This window comes from Bombus huntii, chromosome 13, assembly GCF_024542735.1.
Source record: "Bombus huntii isolate Logan2020A chromosome 13, iyBomHunt1.1, whole genome shotgun sequence".
NCBI classification, from domain to species: domain Eukaryota; kingdom Metazoa; phylum Arthropoda; class Insecta; order Hymenoptera; family Apidae; genus Bombus; species Bombus huntii.
This window is the reverse complement of record NC_066250.1, coordinates 4,220,799-4,243,127: the sequence shown is the minus strand read 5'-3', so window position 1 is coordinate 4,243,127 and position 22,329 is coordinate 4,220,799. Positions and strand designations below refer to the sequence as shown.

The following is a 22,329-nucleotide window of genomic DNA, read 5'->3' as shown; positions in this document are numbered from 1 at the left end:
CAACTTCTACAAGATCATGGCTTTATTTTCTTCGAACAGACTACGGGAAAATCGTTAATCGCAAGAACGAGCAGAGTGTAACTGTTTTTTTTTTTTTTTCGCTCTGTCAGTCTTCTCCGATTATGAAGTTTTTCAGCCACAGCTAGTGGCTAATAAAACTCAGTTATTTCCATCGATATTCGTATTTCAGTTTATTACGAGTCCAACGATCAACGTGTTAACCGCGCAGAATAGAGAAATATGTTTCAAATTAATATGTTCGTTTGGTGCGTTTATAAAAATAGGAATCTGGTACGAAAGTCCGGAATGTAGCAATCAGTTACCTACAATTTTGTAAATTTTCTGAAATTTCCTCCTTCAGATGACTCAGTGCCTATAGAAAGTTTAAGCGAAGGAAGAAAAGAACGCACTCTCTATCCAGCACACGTAACACAACCGCTTCCAATCCCAAGATCCACCCCCGTGAGCGCGTGAGATCGAAAAATCAGGCACTTGAGGGCGCGAATTGAAAATCTGGTCTGAGATAAAAAAAGACGAGCAAAGAGGGACGATCCTCTGGCAATTTCTCGCGCCCCTAGCGCGATAAAACCTAGTCGTGGCGTTCGAAGCAAAGAAGAAGCCGCGAAGAAAAAGATGGAAGGAACAGTGGAGAACGGAAGACGCGGGGGAAGGGGGAGCCGTTGGTCGTGGAAGCTGGTATATCAGCATATTTCAAAGATAAGCCTGCTCACCCTTCTCGGAGAAACCCCTGCAGAGCCATCAGCTATAATAACAATCCGATATGATTACGCCATAATCGTAACGCAGCCGACGAGACGGCAGGGTAAAATTACGCTCGTGAATTGAGATACCGTGTTTACGTCTTCCAAAGTGGCCGCATAAACAAAATTAAACAGCTCCCCATGGCGCGTAGCGTTAACTTTACGCTAGTAGAAAATTGGCCAGCGAATTGCTTTGCCACCGAATCAGGAATGCTAGAAAATCTTAACGACATCGACGAAAGACGGATCCCTTCCGTGAAGAGGGCGACAGATTCTTTTGAAAAGATTGGAATTCGCTCGTTTCCTATGGAAAGCGGTACATTAGGCGAGACGCGTTCGTCAGACAAAAGCGGAAGTATTCGTGGTTGGCTGCGCGATTGTCGAGCTTCCAAGGCCGCGATGTAAATAGCAGCAATTAAAAGTTCGGTGGAACGTTTCAATCGAGGCTGAAAAATCAACGAGCAAGTTCGCCGCGTCGAAAGTATCACCCGAGCTGGTTAAAGAGAAACGGCAGAGAACTTCGTGGTCCCTTTCCCTTGCTTCTTGAATACCACCGCGAGTAACACTTTCCTCTCTCTCTCTCTCTCTCTCTTTATCTGACCGGTCTTCTGATTGCGAATTCTGGGAGAAGCAGCCACTCGAGCCGGTCCGCAATTTCGCGGGCGACCTTCGTCTCGTTGGCCAAGTCGCGGCTTCGACGTCCAGAGAGAAAAGGGTTATCCGCAGAGGGCGATTTTGAGGAGATAGAGGTGGCTATGTATTCGTGAATCCATGGAAAGATGGAAGATCGGGACAACGCGCCCTTCACGTCACTCTCAATGCGTTCAACGTCGACGAGGAGAGCACGAGGGACTACGAATTCACGGACAGGAGGAGTTTGTTCGCTGAAGTCGATGGAAAGGGGGAGCAATCGGTTAGGTGGACGAAGACAGAATCGGTGGAAGTACAAGGCAAGAGGAGAACGAAAGCGCAAGGGTAGGTAAGAGAGGAAGGGGAGACAGAAACGATCGGTAGTCAGCTGACGAGGAACGAATATAATAGAGAGAAGAGAGAAGAAAACTGGCAAGGAAGAGAGAAGATGAGGGGGCGGCGGAGAGACTCTCACTTTCCTGTCGGCAGTCGACGGTCCGGATTGTCGATGGAATGCTAAACGACCCGGAATCGCTGAATCGGTATTGAGTCCTCTTTCGTGGTCTCTCGTCCTTCCTCTCTCTCTATCGCTCGCGACACAGAGTGGCTCGCTCGGTCTTTGTCGCGCTTACTTTCTCCCATTCCTTCTGCCACCTAGCCGCCAACTTCCGACCGCCCTTAGCATGCCGGTGATTGTGCTCGCCGTTTTGTACGAATTTGCCTGTTGACTTCGATATCTCACCTTCGGACGAATCGGCAGTCCCGGCATGGAAATCGAATACTCGGCAGCCGCCTCGTTTGCCAACCGCCCTCGGCCTCCGAAAAACGAAAGTAATTGCGAGGCGATAGATCATCTTCCGCTGTCTTGTACATTTTAATCGCTCAGCTTTACAGTCTTCGAGTTACAACCGTTCGAGTTATGAATCATCGAAAACCGAAAGTAATTGGAAATAATTGCGACGTGATCAATCGAAGTACACGTGGGAAGAACATTTCTTGATTTCGATATCGCCTATTGTTGATTAAGATAATTCAAAAGGAAACGACATAGAAATTATATAAATTTCTCGAAGATCTTTGCGACCTTGCGACCAACAAGTTGCGACCATTTACGATCTTTAGATCGTCGAAAGATCAAGGACTCCAGAAACACTGAAAGTCTACGAATCTTTGAAGCAACCTTAGCCCGTGCTTAGACAAAAATGCTGTTGATTTCGATGAACTTCGAAACCTGGAATCTTGCTACGGAAATGAATACTCGCTGCCAGATCGCTACGTTTACCAATCGTCGTTAATTGTCTTCGAAAGAACGAAAATAATTGCCAGACGTTCGGCCATTTCTCCTCTCCAATACAACTCGATCATCCACGTTCGAACTACGAGTTGCCAAAAAATCGCAAACGAAAATAACCGCGTTACGCTCCTTTCTCATCTCTGATACGCGTGTCCGAGTCACCAAGTTACCCTTGAATCACTAAGAGATCAAAAAATCGAGAAACACCGGAAACCTACCGACGAAGCAGCCGTAGACGGAGCATCCAACGTCTAATTCCCGTGGAATTTCGCCGGTGTCTCGGAGCGGCATATCAGTCCGCTTCTATCATCTTTCCGCGCATACAACCGCCCAACAGGGCACACGAACGCCGCGTTGAACGTGTCTACGCGACAACGTGGTGTACGTGTGTACGTTCCGTTCGGCATTATCCGAGCTCTAGTATCTGATGACCCGCCCAGGGCTGCGTCTGACAGCAGCAGCCGGGAAATGAGGACTTCTAGGAGGCGAGTCTCACGCGGGGGTGAGTTTTGCGGAGGGCACTCGGTTCTACGGGTTTGCGGGTTGAGCGCAGGAGCGGGGCCGCGAGGTTCGAGGGTCAGGGGAGGGCGCCACGGAAGAGGGGTGACAGTCTTCATGTCATGCACTTAAATATGTACCCGAGATAATGCCGTCGAGAGGACCTGCGGGGCTTGCCGAGTTCTCGAATGGAATGGAACGACCCGGAGTGTTTCAGACAGTTTGTTTACCAGCCGAGTGTTTCTCGCTCTGCTCCCTCCTCCTTCTCTCTGTTTCTCTCTCTTGCTCACTCATCTTCTACGCTCGACCAGCATCAATCCTCTTCCGTGGCGGGCTCTTTAAACGGCGCTCTCTTCCGGTCGATTGATATCTAGAAATATTCGCACGTATTCCAACATCTTGCACCGGTTTTGAAGTTAATTCAAATTGACTTCAGTTCGGATACCGTGCAGAAACGTGGAAACTGATAGTAAGATGGTACAGAAATATAGGGGCTTTCTCTCGTTCATCGTCACGTAATCGTTGCCCGTCAGCTTGTTACCTTGTTCTCTGTTGCAGACTCCATTTCCGGACATATTTTGTATTCCACTCGTTAGTCACTTTTGCTTTTTTCAAACTTCCTCCCCCCTTCTCTTTTTTCTTTTTATCTTAATCCCATTGTCTTTAATCCCATTTTAGGAACCTACCGTGTATACGTACCTATCGATTCCAACGCTATGATTGAATATACGACCTCGCAGTGCACGCATTCGAATAAGCTTCTCGTGGAAAATTTAAAAATCATATTGCGCTTGAAAGCCAACACAATGCTTACACTTATTTTTATGATCGAATCTACCTAGCAGAATTTGGGTCTATCGAAAGTGTATCGGAAGTACGAAAACATCCAAATCACGATAGCTTTCTTAACATTTACCGATCGCAATAAATTTCTCCTGCTGAGTATCTTAGTTGCTATCGCAGAAACACGGATTTCCATGAACATCGCCAGTCTGATTAAAAATAATTAACCAGTCCACTGTTCCTTTGCCTAGCCATTTTGTCCTCCTTCAGCTACAATGTACGCAGGATGTCGCTGAAGGGGTTGATACAGTTAACTAGGAACTTAGCCTGACCGTAGCGGTGTATGATTTCCAGAGTTCATAGAATAAAGGAAGTGGCGCGAAGAATCGAGTTAATCGATAAAAAGGCGGGAAGAAAGGTGAGTGTGTGCGGCAACGTCCCCGGCAGTGGCACCGCGTCGGCGACATATGTGAATCGAGCCGAGTGTGCATATGCTAATGCGAGAATAAACGGTTCTATTAGAAGAGCCAACAAACGCCCCACTCGATGAGCGCGGGGATTTGAATACATAAATACTCGAGTTCCTGGCGGGTACGTGTGAGTATACGCAGAGGCAAACGCGCGATCTGCATACGTACGGGATCAGGAGGGTGTGATGTTTTAATCCGTCCACGATCCCGCGATTATTTCTTCACGGGGGATGGGTGCGCGATATGCAAAGTGGCTACGGATACTCTAAGAATTGGTCACGATTTATTAAGGACGCTTCACTGTGATTTCATCGTTGGCCAATTTAGCGGACAACGATGTTGCATAGCAACTTGTACATTTTCTTGACGATCCTTTACGTTCATGCGAAATTATCGCAAAATTCCAGCGGTTATCAATTCCTTGTAACGATGGATTTTCTTCGAATTGTTCAAAGTGTCGCAAGTTATTTGGTTCGTTATAGAGATTCCTTTCCTAGAAGGTAACCAGGAGGAGGATTAAAAATGATACGAAAGAGAGTTAAGACGACGAGATGAGAAACGCGATTTGTCGATTCGCTGAAGAAACGATCGAGGAAAGGCAAGGAGAATTAGACAGAATTCGAAAGGAATTCCTACGTCACGGAGAAACAGTTTCCAAGGGACCCGAAGTCGTCGCCCGGCAATTCCGGCATTCCCAAACCATCTCTTGGCCATTCCCCAAGAAACGCCTCCATCCACCGCTTACTCTGTCTAATTCCAACTAACTTGCCCGATTCATTTTCAATCGCGTCCACATACTTCGACATCGCCGAACGCGGACCTAAGAACCACTCGCCATTAGAATCCTCACTGTTCTGTAGAAAATTCGCCAATTAAAATTATCGCGGGGAAAAGGTTGTTCCTGGCACAGCACACACGGACAGAGCGGAGGACTCTCGTCGCGAAACGTCGATGGAACAGGGCGAAACGGCCGACGAAGAAAAATAGAATCTTCAGTTTTCTTGGCAGCCAAAAGGAGAATTTCCGTGGCACTCGACTAATGGATGCCGGCAGTCTTATGGCAGGGTGGAGTGAGAATATAACGCGCTACGACGAAGAGAGAGAAGGTTGGAAAGCGACGCGGAAGAAGCCAGAAGGGGTGAGCGCGAGCGAGAGAAAGAGAGAGAGAGGACGTCGCGACGCCAAACTTTAACTCGTTAATTACCGGCGCGAGGGCAACTTCTTGTCGGCGCTCGAATATTTCAAACTATTGTGTTCGTAAACCCCTCGGGGCTTGGCTCGGCCAAAGAGACCCTGTGTATATAGTATACACTAGGTCCTGCACTCCTGTTCCTGCCTCCAGACTCGATCCTTCGTGTACGATCACACGGACGAACGTCTACAGCGTACAGCGCCATGAGAAAGTATTTAAACTTGACTTATCGTGAAGAATATTCTTGTACAATATATGTACATGTGCGCGCGTGTGTGTGTGCTGTATAGAAAATACTGAAATTTTACCGAAAAGTATCGAAATGAGATACGACCGTCGTGATTATATCGGTCGAATTTGACAGCGAAAGAAACCAACACGTACGGTGAAGAAATGGAGGAAGAGAGAGTCGACTAAAATGGAAACGTTTGAGAAAGTTGGTTACGTGGATAATGTGTAACAGAAGTTTGTTAGTAATTTGATAGTATTTTATTGAGAATTACAGAATGTAATAGATAGTTTGATTATTCTGCTTATCGGAAGCTTCCGCTTCCGGAGAGGGTTCAATACTCTCGATAATTTCCACTATCGAATTTAACGATTCGCGGTATCGTTCACGATCGCCGCCTCGGAAATTCGGAAGGAATCGAGATATACGCGAACGAACGCATCTTGCGGAGCAGAAAAAGAACTAAATTCTGTAATTACACGCCTTTCGTTCAGAAAGTTTTGTCATGGAATAGCGAAAGCGCGAAGGCCAACGTTTACGGACGAAAATTGTGAAATTGTATCTTGTTATTTTATAAACGAACGATAATTCTTCGTCTGATCCTCGGATATCGAATAAAATTATTAAGATACAACGTCGCCAGCCGAAGGTTTCGCCCGATTCACCGCACGATACAGCAAGAGAATGACAAATCGCACAAACATGCTGATACGAATCTTATCTGCTACAGATTATACCAAGACGGCTCAGACACAGAAAACACCCAATAGATCTCACACACACGTCATTCTAAAATAAAAAGGAAAACTAAATTAGAGAAACGCAGTAGCACTCACCCTGCTAAACATAAACTCATCCGCCAAGCAGGTTAGCAAATATAGAAAATGCCCAGGTGGCAAATTGTGACAGATTTCCTATATATCGAAGAAGAAAAGAAGAAAGGTTTACCCACGTAAGCATTGAAAATTTCGAGAACCACATGTAAGCAGATAAGTGAAATTGTAAATCCTATTCCACCCGACTGGAATCGTATCTGAGAAGACACCTGCTCGGGATCGCAGGATCTAAAGAGCGGAAACTATATCCGGTCCTCCAAAGTTCCTCCATCCGGTTGAAAAAACTAGGGAAGTTTTGCTCGCTTCGTATGGGTGCAAAGCGTAGAAAATATGGAAAAGGGAAGGAAGAGAAAGCTGAGAGCGAAAGGGACGAAGCATCGTCCGGGGGCCAGTTCGTACATAACGTTAATTGTAGCAATTATTACGATATTATAATCCACCCTAATTGTACGGCCAATCGGCACGCGAAGTGCTTAATTGCTTCTTCCGGGGGGGTGGGAAGGGTGCAGAGGACGGCGAGCAGAGGGCGGAGACGGTGGGTGGAGGGAAAGGTACATGCAATTAAATTAATCGCCACCACTCTCGAATACAATGATAATCCCGATTACACCGCTACTTTCTAGAGTCCTCGTCGCATGTTTGTTATATATCCCGGCGGTTTTCGAAGGAACGAGCCGATGAAATTCATGTTCGCTGGCAATAACGATGATTCGTAACGATCGCGAACAGAAAGAGGGAAAGAATAATAAACCCGCTGATTTGGGATCGACGAAATCAACGAAATGTCTTTGGTCGTTTCCACGAAAGGCAATTTGTAACATATACGTTATCACTCGCAAGTATGTGAACGCTTTGAGCGATAAGAATTTTACCAAAGAATTTTTCCAAAAATAATTTGGATGCAGCGCTCGCTACGTTTTAGCCATAGAAGTTGTCAGTTTATAGCTTCAAACAGTAAGGAAAAGAATCGATCTTTCATGATATAAATTAAGAACCAAACCATAGATGTCGTGGTAATGCTGTCACGGTGATTTTATATTTCGACAGAATTCGACGAATCGTTTCGATTTATTTTTTAGAATCGCATTCGGCAAACGCGAGGATATTTCTTGCTGGCTTTGAAGCTGCAACGATCGCAACCCCGGCTCTCTCCAACAATAAGACGTAATTATTTGTTTCGCCGCGGCGGTGTGCACAGTCCGAGAAGTCGACGAGAAACGGAATTATTTTTTTAAAGTACCTCGTTAAATATTTCTCTTGTTCGAAGAACGCGAACCCCGCCGCGCACAAAGCGAGCCAACGAATTAAGTAAGCAACGCCGCGCTGCTCGCCTTTATTTTTCCCGCCAAGCATCAAAACTTCCTTCCGGACTTTTCCTTCCTCCTGGCCGCGCTTTGTTTCGCGACTTTCCAACACGCGACGTTTCTCGTCCAGCTACGATTGGACGGCTGCTTGATTCGTGGCCTCCTAATCGTCTTTTCTTTTAACCCTTTCCCTGTAAACGCGAGTATTCCATTTTTTGACTAGATCAAACGCAACACTATGCTTGGTGCAATTCAATTTACGATACGGCGTGTTTAACGAAACTATTTGTCAAACAATTTATGGAGATCTGAATCCGGAAGGTTCGAATTATTTTAAAGACTATTATCACCCAATAATATCGTTGACGTTCGTAATCGTCGAACGCGTACAGCTATTTGGACAAATACTCTGTCTTTAGATTCTTCGAGTTTTGAAATGTAAATCAGGTTAAGGAGGGATTTACAAACCGATAAAAGATGTTCGGACATGTATTAACAAATAGTAAATATAGATAATAGCAAACATATGAATATATATGATAAATCGTGAAATATATTACTATCGTGTATCTTAATAGAGGGTGCGGTAACATCGAACGTCCTAATAGGCGGATAGACGAGGCGATTAATACGAGGAGAAGTCGGGAGTTCGGTGATCATTATACGAAAGGAACGCGAGACCGTAAGCACGCGAGAATGTCCAGAACGATGCTTCTATTGTTCGCCGGGCGAGCCAGGCATTCCTCGGCCACAAGCGTGTATCTTCGTCGAGAATTTTCTCTTTCGTTTTGCACGATTTTCCCTCCTACATACCCATGGCGCTCTTAATAAGCCATTGCCTGGCTGCTTCGTAAATGCGCCAGCTAGAACCAAGCGAAAAGACGATGAAACGAAGATACCACAGTAGAAACAGCAGCGTTCATTTGCAGATGGAACATCCTCCGTCTCTCTCTTCACACCCTGGAGACTTCGTTATCCGAAATCTCGGACCATTCTTCGAACGATCCCGCCTCGAAATCCGGGATTTCGCGCTGCGACTCGAAAAATTCCCTCTTTCTTTCTCGCTGGCTCGCACTTTTTTATTGTTTGTTGCTGCAGTGGCCGTAATAAGCCAGCGATACACGTCGCTTGTGGGAAGTTTCGCACCGTTGCGGAAGATTCATAGCCGTTTCGTCGAAGAACAGAGAAAGAGACGTCGGAGTCGGCGGCGCGATACCCGTTCACGGCTGGCCAACCACGTTATACGGAGTCTTCCAGGCACAGGTGACGTTCCTTGGTTTCGAGGTGTGCACGTCCGTGGAAAACGGGAACGCTGGATACGGCCCTGTCGTCGGGATGAGGCTAATGGACAAAAGGGTAGAAGCGAGGAAACGGCAGTGCGCAGCCGTGAAAGGGTGCAACCAACGATTAACAACGAGAGGGCCGAGAGTGTCGCCCGAGAGTGCTGTCTTCGTGTGCCGTTTTCACGCTGTCATCGTCCTCGACCTGCTCTCCTCTCCTCTGTTTCCATCTCTACTTTCCTTTCCCGCTTTCTCCGAGTACATGCCTCTCCAGCGTTCTGCTCTCTGTCTCTCTTTCTTCCTTTCCTTCTTCTCCGTTCCTGTCCCCGGTTCGTTTTCGTAATTGAAAGACGACCCGTGCAGCCTGCATCGTCTCCCATCCTCGGGCGTTATTATGCAGAATCTTCGAGGCGCTCATCGTCGTCGTGACCGCGGCAGCGTGGTACTGCGCGATCGAGGACGAGACAGATCGCTGGCGTGAGTACTTTCTTATGAGATTTTCTTAGGGTGGAAAAAGCGAAAGAAACTGGAAGATTTGAGATGGCTACACGCTTGCTGTTGCTAATTATTTGTTCTTGCTGAGCGACAGTCAAAGCGGCGTGGTAATTTTTCATATGGCAATGCGAAGATGAGCCGACTCGGACCCAACACGCGTGATTCTCTTCGTTTCGGGGCTCGGGTACAAGCTGGGACCCCGGAAACGGCAGACTAACGAACAAAAAGCGGTAGCACGCGCTGCATCGTGAAAAGGTGCAGCCAATGATGAACAGCGACCCAAGGGTTGTCGTTGTGATTTCCTGGCTACGTATCTCGAACGTAGACCCCGACCAGCGGAGCCGCGCTCTATTTCTTCCCCTCTTTAGAAAAATATCCACAACCCCTGAACCATCTCAAACGTTAATACCAGCCTTTCAGACGGTCTAGCTCGTTCGATAGCTAGATGCGCCTAATAATTACTTCGCGTTCCTACGCTTTACCGGCACTTAGGATATTTCAATAGTCACGGCGAGTCCAGAATTTCCGAGTTCTACCAAACAGATCAATTTTGGAAGATCGTAACGTTCGTTTTATACGAAGGAAGTGCAGCAGATAGATCGATCAGAAATCGCAGAGGAATCGAACGAAATTCTGCCTTTTTTCCCAGCTAAGAAAATACAGGAGTAGATATTTTATGAAGGCCACGTGATGGATCGAGCCGCGTTACAAAGCGATTTTTAGAACGACTGGAGAGTTGCATGACGATGAAACGCGAAGCCGCCTGCGAAGATGCGCAGATGACGCGGAATGACGGGGCGTTCTCTCATTAGGCACGAAAACTCGCGGCTGAATTATAGCCCTTAATTTACACCGGACTACGGTGTTGTTCCCCCGCAAGCTCTCGCGAGGCAACCGAGCGGATGGAAACTAGGCTAACGATGCGGACGCAGAAAGGAAGCCACTCGTCGCGGAGCGAAGTTAAAATCGATAAGCAAAATGCACCGTCACGTTGCTACCGGAATCCGGTGAAAAATGTGACGAGGATCATGGATGAACCCTACTACACATCACGCCCGTGGATAATTTCACGCGTTATATAACACTTCGATCATTGAAAGGAGAAACAGAATTTTAACCTTCTCTTCTAAATTCTCGTTGGAAAATAATCAGCGAATTAGAAACTAGATCACGAAACCGACGAATCGCGAGGTCGGTCGTACGATTCGCGAAATACTTGGCGTTAGCTTTCTCCAAGGGGGTGGGAAAAGCAGGCGCGAGATGTCATCGTTACGCGAGGTCGCTTTGACGCGCCTTCTACTCATCGAGCGACACAAAGGGCGCGCGAAGAGAGTTTCGCGGAAAAAGGGTCGTATTTTATGTAGATTTTAATAGTTTCGCAACTAAGGAATGCGGATTAGTCGGTATCGACACGACTTCAGTCGTCCGACGTTGCCTGCGGAATTAAGCGCCGGTGAAAAGCGGAACGAGGAGAAAAGAAGAAAAAAATAAGAGAAAAAGGAAGAAGAAGACAAAGGAACGGGAACGCGGAGGAGAAAAAAGGGAGCGAGGCAGGGCGCAATGACTACGACGTAGTCGTCCCGCGTGCGTTTGATCCGCGAGGATACGAAGCGGATTAAGCCGATAGAATTCTCGCAGGAACGCGACCGTGTCTCCACACAACCGACACAACAACCGACCGTCGGTCGCGCTCAAAGAAGCGATCCGAAGCACGACCCACACCTGAAAAGGACCGTTTACAACTGGCGTTTCTCTCTCTTCCGGAGTTCCTTGTCCGTCCTCGTCGCGGTTCGCTGCGCCGCGCGAGTCAGCCCGACACGATAATTAGCTCGCGAGCTAATTTCCCGCTGATTGTAGCGAATCATCGCCAAGTGTCGGGGTTTAAACGATGAAAGCCACGCGCACGCGAGACAAAGAGAAACGTCAAAGAGGACTCTGTCTCCTTTCCGCGGAGATGCGTTCAAAGCGGCAAAAGCTTCGCTTTTCGGCCGCGTTTGATGTCGAGCACTCGCAAAGCGGCAACGTTCGCGTGCGCCACCAGCCGCGGTTCGCTTTAATTTAAACCTCTGGTCGTCGTTGGGTGATAAAACGACGCTGACTTGGTACCGCGATCGAATCGTATCAGAGTGAAAGAGTCGCAACGATCGTGCCGTATCATAGCGATCCTCCCGCCCTATTTCCGGTAGTGGTGAAAAAAATGCGCGGCGGAAAAACGTGCAGTCACGGTTTTCCGTAACGAGAAATAGCAACGCAGAAAATAGGAAACCAGTCCAATGGCGCGTTTTTCGTTGCTAGCTTCGAAACCTCTAAGAGTCCGTTAAATTCTCAATTACGATGCGACGACTGACATAGGGACTTCTGCAGGCTCCTCAAGTTCGTTCGCGACTCGTGATTTTCACGCTGCTTCAACCGTCTCCCTTCTCTCATCTCCCTTTCCTTTTCTGTTAGCTGACGAAGCAGTAGGTGGTGTTACGCGCGCGAGTGCGAAGGGTGACACTTCCGCGTCGCGACGCATTGCCGTGTTCACGATGCGTGTCACGACGACGGTGACGACGACGACGACGACGACGACGATGGCTAGGAGAAGGGCGACACACAGCGTCGGTCGTGACACGCACACAAACGCCCACTTTCACGGGGTCCTCGCTATCTGTCTATCTTTCTATCCACGTTTGTATGTCTGTGGCGTGCACGCACGTATTAAGGACGCCCAGATGCATTGCCTCGATGAAGTCACCGCGGTGTTGCTGCACTTGCTCAACATAAGTGCGAATTGCAACACCACACCCACCTCCGCTCGTCACCGCTCTTCTCAACCACCGACCTCCGCCATCCTCGTCCCACCTCCGCGCTGTCGCTGCCACGGCGCCGAGGGTGGTTGCGAAGTGAGTGCCGTTGCGTGCATAACGTGCGGACGCGCATACTAATTACGACGTTTCCATTTTGCGCCATCCACCGCTCGCTATCTGCCATCCACGGCCCCTCCGTTTCGTTTCGTTTCCGACAGCTTTGCAGTGCCGTACCTAAAGGGGCAGCCGTCTTTTTTAACGTCGCTTGAAAGAAACGACCTCTGAACTTTGCCATTCCAAAAGCGCACCAACGATTCCACGCTAAAATCGCCACGGGACCGGCAGAATTTCGATGTCGATGCTTTGGTACCACGTTGAAACTTGCCTCGGCGAACACTCGACGTGTGATGATATCGATGAGAACTTGTTTCATTCAGGCGATTGTCGTCTTCCAATATTATGGAAACGATTAGAATTGTCATCGAACGCATTGATCTTATACGCAGTAACAGACAAACTTTTCATATGTTCATTGACAAATGTACATTTTATTTATCCTACTGGCGACATTCCTTTTTATTGTAAATGCTCACTTCATAATCCTCGTTATTTTCTTCATCGTCATCGTCATCGTGTATCTTCGTCATCTGTGTCATCTTACAACTGCAACGATGATCAAATTCTTGAGGAATATACCAGAGTTAAACAGAATGTACGTTTAAAAAATTTACATAAACTCGAAACGAGAAATTATCGACCTTTCGTATATTTTACCTAAGTAATTGTTCGATACTAAGAAAGATAATTGGGTCGAAAATCCAAAGAACGGAATAAGATTAATGAAACTTTCAATCCTCGGAAGATCCGTTTAAATCGCCTGTCCTCGTCTATCAACTATCCATAACCTGGCTTAAATCCTTTTCTCTACATCGACGTTCCCTTCGCCGGCAGTTACACGGCGTTGGTAAAACCCGAGAGAAAGATGGCAGAGCAGTCCGGAAGAAGGGAATGAGACGAATTCAGCAGCCCTTTTGTCAGCTTGCCTCGACATTCGTATTCTGGTAATTAGTTCATTTGCCTGTGCTAATTACGTTACTTTTTAATACGGTACAAGAGAGAAATGGCTATGCCGTGTACACGTACGGGTCGTCGTAACGCGAGCGTGCACACGAACGCGGCGTACCTTCGACGCGCGAGTTGCGTGTTTTCTTTTTTTTTCGGAAATTCGAAAGCAACACCCCGCGTGTACCTCGTATTAGCCGCGACCTCTTTTTCCTCTGAGCGCCAAGCGACTCGAAATTTCACCCTGTCGTGAGTGGAAACATCGTCCGAACAGTCAGCGGGCATTAACGATTCTAATTTTCACAGAGGGAACTCGTTTACAAGATTTCCGTGAATTTGTTCTCGCCGCTGGATCTATTAATTCGTACTTTTCACGCGGTATTCCGATATTCTTTTGCAGAGCGACGAAAAAAGGGGCTGTGAATTGAAAAAGAGCGTAATCTCCGCGATTCGGCAAGTCTGAACCCCTGCGCCGAGTGTTTATCTGCTGTCCTCTCAGCCCTCTCTTGGTGGCTGTTCCAGCCTTCTCCAAGCTCGCAATTAGGGGGCGTCGGGACTGTACGCGACGCTACGTCGCCCTTTTGCCTGTTATTTAATTGGGATGTGCAATTGAATGACACTCGGTACACCAAGTAACGGGAAAGAGTTGTGTCGCGGCTGCTGCCATACCTAACGACGTCATTGTGCATTCCCACTTTCGGCCCACTTCAATCTCTTTTTTATCAACCACTCTCGATGATGGTTAACGCCTTACGAATCGACGTCGCTTCTGTTCTCAAAACAGGCAGAAATCGAGGCGTCATCGTTTAACGAGGTCGTTGCTATTTTCAGTCGATTATAGGGGAGGCGTCGAACGACGTAGACAAGTACAGTACTCGCGTAATTTCTTTTTGGTAAGTAAAACAGATCTCCATTTTGAGTCCTCGCTCTTTAATCGCGTTTATGGAGATATAAGTTTCTATAAAACTCCCACAGTCTGATCGTAATGTTGCGAATATTTCGAATTTCTTCAAATTTGTTTAAATTGTAGAGAGTAAGTGGGAGAAAAGAATATCGAGCGAATTCTTGGAATTTGGCTACGATATTGAAAAATGGTGCTGGATGATGCGAACTGATCGAAAGTAACTGTACAATTCTACGTAATAAGACTGGTGGTGTTACGAAGCTTCTCCGGAGGATTTCCTAGACCGATCTCGTGGCAACGATCGAAGTTCCCCAAACAGCTATTATAACGAAGCCCGATCGAGCAACGGTCAATAAAACGAGGACAGACAGCGATCTGATTGACAGCTGAAGCAGCCTAAAGCCGGGCATTATTGTCGCCCTAGGCGCAACCACGTCACGGGTAGAAATAATTCCTGCAGGACTTAAGGGATCATTCGCTCTCTTAATTCCTACGGTGCACGCCGCGTTAGGATACCGTGCCGTGCATTGTCGTATGATCTTTCAGAAGAAAAAGTTAGACCGTACCTGTCATCCCGTATTTATACATATAACTAGGAGGTCGAAAATAAACCAAGGTTCGATTACCACTGTGTTAAAAGAACGATGGAATTTGAATGAAAATCACTGGTTCTCGAACGTTTATCTTTCCTGATACATTAGATCATCAGATACATCAGATATATTAGATCGGTGCGTGCGAGATGTTTCTTCAAATGGAACTTTAACGATACGTAATTTCTTGAAAAAGAAACAGTTTTCGCAAGTGTCGGGGCGATTCAATTATCAAATTACACAGGACTAACTGTAACGGGTCATCAACCGACAGTTTTCCCTGGCGAGTCTAAAAACTCATTTCCTCGGATGCGTCGTCATCGAATCTCGGTTGAAAAAGCGAGTTGAGTCGCGAGGCTAAACTCGCCGAGACGCGCTAACAAGGCGGAACCGGGTGCCGATGTTAGAACGAAGGAGGTCCCTTAACGAGATCAGCTCCGTGGAAAGACGCGGTGATGCAGATCCGCGTGATATCCCGTGGGATTGCCACGTAGAAGGAGAAAGAGATAGCCTTTGACATTCCGCGAACAAGCAGCCAGAGATGAAGGGAAGAGAAGAAACGGTGGGAGCAAAGAAGAAGAAGACGAGCAAAAGAGAAGTCGAAGAGCGTGGAGCGAATCCGCGTCTTGGAAGACTTCCTCGAGCTCATTACGCCGACAATAATTAACGTTGCTTAAAGTGTCGTTATGGAAATAACCGAAGAAGAGGCACCACCGAAGTGAAGACGAAGTAAGTTCCTCCGAGCGAGGGAGTGAAAAGGACACCGGGAGTCGGTGGTGGAATCGAGACCACCCGGTCGAAGAATAACGAAAAGGAGAGGATTGGAAAACGGCGGAGAGAACAGAGACGGCGTATAAGAGTCGAACGGGGTTAGGGAAGAAAGAGGGACGATCCTTACGCTATCCAACGCATTCTACGATGGAAAATGTTTCCATTGGTGCCCCGTACCGGGTTGGCCCTCGTTCGTTGCCCGTTTGCACTCAGCCCCTCGCCCGTTGCTCTGGGGAATATAATTCAACGATCCTCTCCCGGTGAAAGGCGAGCAGAGAGACCGAGCAGCGGGGGGAAGAAGGGAAGGCTCGCGTTGAATGCCCAATTATTATATCGTGAAATATCTGCTAGAAAATTGGATAATACACTCTCTCTTTCTCCGTGAGCAGGAGACGGCCTCCTGGCTCTGGCTGAGCACGGCGGACGGTGAAAAAGGAAGAAAAGCCGAGGGCAAGTGGGAGTGAAAGCAGGTGAGAGGGGGAGAGGAGCAAAAAAATCGAGGACCAGTCAGTGAGTGAGTGATAGGAAGGGGCCCTGGTGGTGAACGACGCGGGGGTGAGCGAGAGAAGATGTGGCTCACGCACGGTGTGTGTGCATAACGGCCTCTACGTGGGAGAAACGCGAAACCGCAGAAAACGCCAGTCAACGGCAGCCAGTATGCGGAAACCGCGGCGGAATGACACTCGTGCTCGCGCTAATTGGGCCCTCGAGGTGACGCCGCCGAGAGGGATGCTCTTCCACCCTCGGGACCATCCTCTCTCTTCTCTCCTCCGACCTGTTTCTTCGTCCGTCTCTGTCCGGCTCGACGGAGGTTTCGTCGCGAGACCGTCCCACTCTTTTCTTCTTTCGCGGCAGACGAGGGTTTTCGGGGGTTGAAAATGCCTGGAGGACGAGCCGGAAAGTGGGGGAGCTGCGACGCGGCGGTGGATGCACGAGGAAAAAGGCTGATCGAGGGAGCGTGAGAGGGCAGAGAGGATGGCGAATGAAAAGAAAAGAGAACGAGAGAGAGGACACGCGAGAGATCACATTAAATCTTACCGGGTGCACGCCTCTGCAGAGCACCTCTGCCGTACCACCTTTTCAATCCTCCCCCTCTCTGCCATCCCCTCTGTGTGAATTTCCGGCCGTCCCTGCGAGCGTTATTCCGAGACAAGGACAAGCGAGTGGAGAAGAATCGAGCGTAAAGCGACGCGTTACGAACGTTCGCGAGAAATAAAGTCCTCGATGACAAACATCTTCTACGGGGGGGGGGGGGGCAGAGAATCGACCGAACCTGCCATTCTTCCACTCCTACGTAATAAACCATCGTAACGGAACCAACAAATGGTAAATTCGAATTGCAAGCTGTACGTTGAAGTAGTAGTCACTCACCGAGCCGAAGAAGGCGAGGGATCTCCCTTCGGGCGCCAATGATCCACGCGATTCATCTGAAACAATGAACCGTTCGTCAGTCAGTGAACGATGTAATTTCGGAAGGCTGGAATAAGAAAGTACGAGCAACAGAAAGGCTGAACGCGGCCAAATTGCACTTTTACGGGGTTGCTGAATAACCAAGAATCGTTGCAAGAATTCGAAAACGAAACAGAAGGGATGAAGGAGGGGGAAGGAACAGTTGGTTAAGAGAGGATGAAGGGAAATGAACGAGTTAACGAGCGAAGGAAGGAAGGAGTTCCCCGAAGAAGACGCTATCTTCGGGCATTTATATACGCTGGCGAGCTCTTCGCGCGCGTGTATATATATTTTATTGCGATATTCATAACGTTTACAAAGACGCTTCGCGAAACTGCCTCGTTAAATATTTTACGGTGCGATCGACCCGCCCTACCGCGTATCCGCAATGCACGAACCACTGAAGTGAATCGAATTCAATGGGGACTTCTATAGATGCGTGCAGCCCCGGCGAAAAGTGATGGAAAGGCGGAGTAAATCACGATTCTTGCCTCAAGAAATAGGGATAATCTATCGTCGAACGATCTGTCTCTATTTAAAATCATTTTACGTTCTATGCGCCGCGGTAATAAAATTAAATTATCTTTTAATCGTTATCATTCTTCCATGCGCATATTCTAGTAGCGTATTGTTGTCTCGATTATTTCAACGACATTAGTAAATTTGCGTTTTCTGTTCCCGATCCTATCGACGAAATAGACATCGATAAAATCGATTCATCGGGGATTTCGATGCGTTTGTACCGAGAACAAAAATTCACGTTCTGCTGCAATATTTTATTTCGTATTTTGCTAATTCTCGCTTTCCTATCAATTGCCCCGTTCCACGTTTCTCCTCTCGTTCGTTGCGTAAATAATCGTTGCACGACGAAAGAAAAACGAACGTGAAATGGGAAAAGAGGAAGAAGAGGAAGAACACTGTTCCTGTCAAACCAAGTTTCTAGAATAAAGTTTGCCCATCGTTGGCAAAAGGAAGTTTTATTACGCCGTTACGAAGACGCATCGTGCCGCGAAAGATAGTTTTAATGTTTCTCCCCGCGCCATACGAAATCCTCACAGCTGATGTCCAAAACTATCCGCCGATTCTAGACCTCTTTATTATCTTCTCTTCTCGACTTGTAGAAATCGCAAGAGACATTACCCTTTACGTACCACCGAAACACGACGGAGTATGTGGTATCTCCAAGAATTTTCGCTTTATTACCTCGCAAAAATTCCACGATCATTTCGCGGCCAAATATATTAGCATAGATTTTAAATGCGGTCATACCTGATGTAATTATCAATATTCATCGTATATAAGAGGTCGGTAGTACGTACTTTTCGTAACTGCTTCCAGAAATGCGAGATATTTCGCGAACAAAGGAACAACAACTTTCCAAATAGATCATTCGTCATTTCGTTGCACGATCGGAGGAGATTAAACACTAAAGAAAGCTCCAAGAGTTCTTCTCATATCGCATACGAAGATTCACATGATTCCTCGAAGAAGCTTCAAACCATAGCGACTAGATCGTTCATGCATCGGCAGAACTCCGGACAGCGTGCATCAGTCATCTCCGGAGGAAGACAGACAGCCACCGGGAGGAACGTTAGAGCGAAAAAAAAAGCAGATCGACGTTGTTGTTGTCGTCGACGACCCAGCCCTTTTCACCGCTACGAAGCTAGAAACCTCGAGAGGGATTCACCGCGAGCAGATTCGAATGAGCAAGAATGAGCCTTGGAGAAGGAGCTCGAAGCTCCAAGAAGGTGGAGAGAGAGAGAGTGTGTGTGTGTGTGTGGAAGGTCTGAGGAGATTGCTGGTCGGACTGGCCCTCGACCTCGATTTTCAAAACGATTTTAACTCCGCGTCGAGACAAGGGAGCGAGGAGGCGGGGGTGGTTGGTTGCCGCATTCATTCGACCATTTCGGGGGTAGTACACCGCCTCCGAAATAAATGACCGAGCATCGGGGGCCAGGCATTCATAGACCCGGCACTGGCGCGCACTGCTTTGCTCTAGTGCCTTTTGGAATTCCGATTGAGGAGAGAAGCTCGCGCGCGCGCGCCAGCGCCTGAGCAAAAGAGACGAAAGTAGCAGAGGCTAAACACAGAGAAGGCCAGGGATCGAGAGAGGGCAGAGAGAAAGAGACGAAATGGATGAAGGCTGAACGCGAACAGGCCAGCGCTGCAACGGATGGATCGGTGTATTTCTGAGGAGGGGAGGGACCAGTGGGTGGAGGAGGCGGCGAGGCTTCTTTCACGTCAGGATAGTGAGCGATCGACCAAATCGCAGGTGAGTGGCTGCGACCGCGTACAATTTATTTATATAAACGCCGAGTCACCCGATTATTAATGAGAACTGCCGCCTTCTTCTGTCAGCAGAGACTGACGAGTTCCCTCTCGCCGTCCTTGCCGGTGACGCCGGTCCCCTGTGCCCTGTAAACTCCTCGGCCGACTGTCGATTGATCGATATTCTACCGCTGGAATGAGCTATCTCTCCGAGGAATCGTCTTTTTTTTTTCTTCTTCCGCGTCAAAGCTATCAATTTTGTATCGCTTTGCTCTTAATTGAAAAACCTCGAACAATTATGTTGCAGTCAGAAAGAACGCTTAACAATTCTGATTGACGTCTTCTTTGTAGCATATGTTTTAAGCATACCGATGCTTAGATACATTATCACAAATCAGCGAAGATATTCGCTCCTCGATTCTAAAACTATCAGGAGGATGGCTATGGATTTAGCATTGCTTCTACGCGCGATTGGAGAACCTCGAACAATTATGTTGCAGTCGGAAAGAACGCTTAACAATTCCGATCGATATCTCTTTCTCAATGTACGTTTCAATTATATCGAAGCTACCACCGATTACCACAAATCAACGAGAACGTCCAGCTCTGGTTTCACAAGTGTCGATAAGCAGCAACTTGTATAATTTGTATACTTGGAGTAAATCCAAACTCAGATATCGCTAGACCGTGACTATTTATACATTTACGAGACAGTTGAAAATGAAAAGAAAAATGCACGTATGCAGATGTAAAATATAGAAAACGTAATACTCTCTATAGAATTTTGCAACTGAAACGAATCTCTGCTTTGGATCTATCTCGCTAATTGCATTCACAAAAATATGAATTTGCAATTGCGAATATTCGCGGTCTGGTTACAACGTATCGGCCAAGGTACACGAACGCTTATTGTATCGTACGTGCTACTAAGGGTTGGAAAAAGTCTCGTTTCATCGAGCCGTCATCAGTCCCAGTCGCGTGTCAACCCTTTCACGCTGGATGCTTCTAATCGGTCGGAAATCAACAAAACGCCAGGTAAGTTACAGGAGATCCATCGTGAAAAATTCGATGTGCCACCCGCGTACCCTCCTCCTTTTTTCACTGCGTGCAGCCGCTTTATTGCTCGGTAGACTGTATCCTCCGTGTAAAATGTGGCACACCTGCACCTGGCTGCTCCCTAGCCATTGACGAGTTAAAATATAAAGATCCCCGAGGACGTACCGAAACCGAACCAGCTGAGTTTTGACTGCCGCAATCCATGAGGAAACTCTCGACGGGAGGGCGAAGACGAGATCCCGTTCTCTAAATTTTCCTTCTTCTGAAAACGACTCGACCGCCTAATGTGTCCCTTGGGAAACCACCAGGAATTTTTGGCAAAAACAAGGCGTGGATGCACTTCAGACCCACGTTTACCATTAATCAATTCACCGCTGCCACAAGCTTCCTCCGTCTTTTTCGCACCGTGAGAAGTCGAACCGGAGCACGTGATATTTTAATGCGTCGTCTTCTGGTTCGTTTCATTCGACGGAGAATCTCCGTGGAATTCTCGAAGATGTATCTTGCGAGATTCCTCGCAGATTGTACAACCGCAGGCCAAAAGATGACACGAGAGAATTTCTGTCGTGTAACGTCCGGAATCGATTACCTCGATGACTACGTGAACGCGGTCGAATTTGCGAAACCTTGTGGATCCAGACGAAGAAAACGTAGACCAGAATTTACTCGTAAAACCGACAATGTTACGCGTGATCAAGTTTCGCATATTTGTTTTCGACAAAAGTAGAGTACTCGCAGCACCTTTTAATAGTGAAACACAGTGAAACAAACCTCTATGCAGATATCATTTTCCGGTATCCGAGAAAATATAAATTTGCGTAAAAATCTACAGTACACGATTATTAATAGACGGTAAAAAGAAATTTGCTTTCAAAATCTGAAACTATTTCACTCTATTAACTATTAAAAAGAATTACATTTCTTGCAATCAGAAACATTAAAATATCGAAGCTTCCAAAATTCTTGTCCAAATTGCGACAATCAAATAAAAATGTTGACTTCTCTCACAGGCAAGAATTTATAATTTATACGGTAGAACGTATGAATATTCAATGAAATAAAATAGAGTTACAGCGCAGCTCTATTGAACTTTTAATCATCGACGTTAACTTCAGCGAAGCTCGTAATTTCCCAAATCTTTTTTCCCGATTTTTCCCGACGCGAAGCTCGCGGGTCATCAATAAAAATAATCCCAGCTTTGCGGCGGCTTACCGATCACCAACGTCTCCCAGTTTTATTTATTTTTAAACCGCTACGCGTCATTGCTCGAGGGTGTTCTCGGGGGTGGTTCCGGCCACGGTGGCCGTCGAAGCGAACTTTCAAAGGAAGCTGAGAGGGGTGCAGTGTACCGAAGGGGGAAGGAGGGGTGGCTAAGAACCAGGTGTCACTCCGCGACTGTACAAAGAAGTGATGGATGTCTAGCACAGCTACCCTCGTAACGTGTCACGACCTCACCTCAGGTGTCACTGTAGGTCCACGCCTCGTTATCTTCTCGATAGGGATAAAGAAAAGCCGATCTTTTTCATTCGCAAAGCAGATGCAATCTCCGTGAGTAATTTTTTTTATTTACTAAACTTGCTAAATATACTGATAAAAACGATTGCAAGATGGTTTTCTGTGTCGCTTTGATTTTTCTATCCATTTTTAGTAATTGTCTCGAGATCA

The 22,329-nt window shown here is 47.1% G+C and overlaps 1 protein-coding gene across 5 annotated transcripts in view; it reads right to left on the bottom strand.

Moving 5' to 3' along the window:
• Positions 1-22,329, bottom strand: part of LOC126872736 (uncharacterized) — a 195,671-nt gene that overhangs the window by 105,928 nt on the left and 67,414 nt on the right. For 4 of the 5 annotated variants that reach the window (XR_007692150.1, XR_007692152.1, XR_007692151.1 and 1 more), the window contains one exon: positions 17,263-17,318. The exons of the other annotated variant lie outside the window; for it this stretch is intronic. Coding sequence is in view for 1 of the 4 variants with exons in the window: in XM_050632883.1 (XP_050488840.1) it covers positions 17,263-17,318 (56 nt within the window). In the remaining 3 variants the exon portion in view is untranslated. The remainder of the gene's footprint in view (positions 1-17,262; positions 17,319-22,329) is intronic. 5 annotated transcript variants of the gene reach the window in all.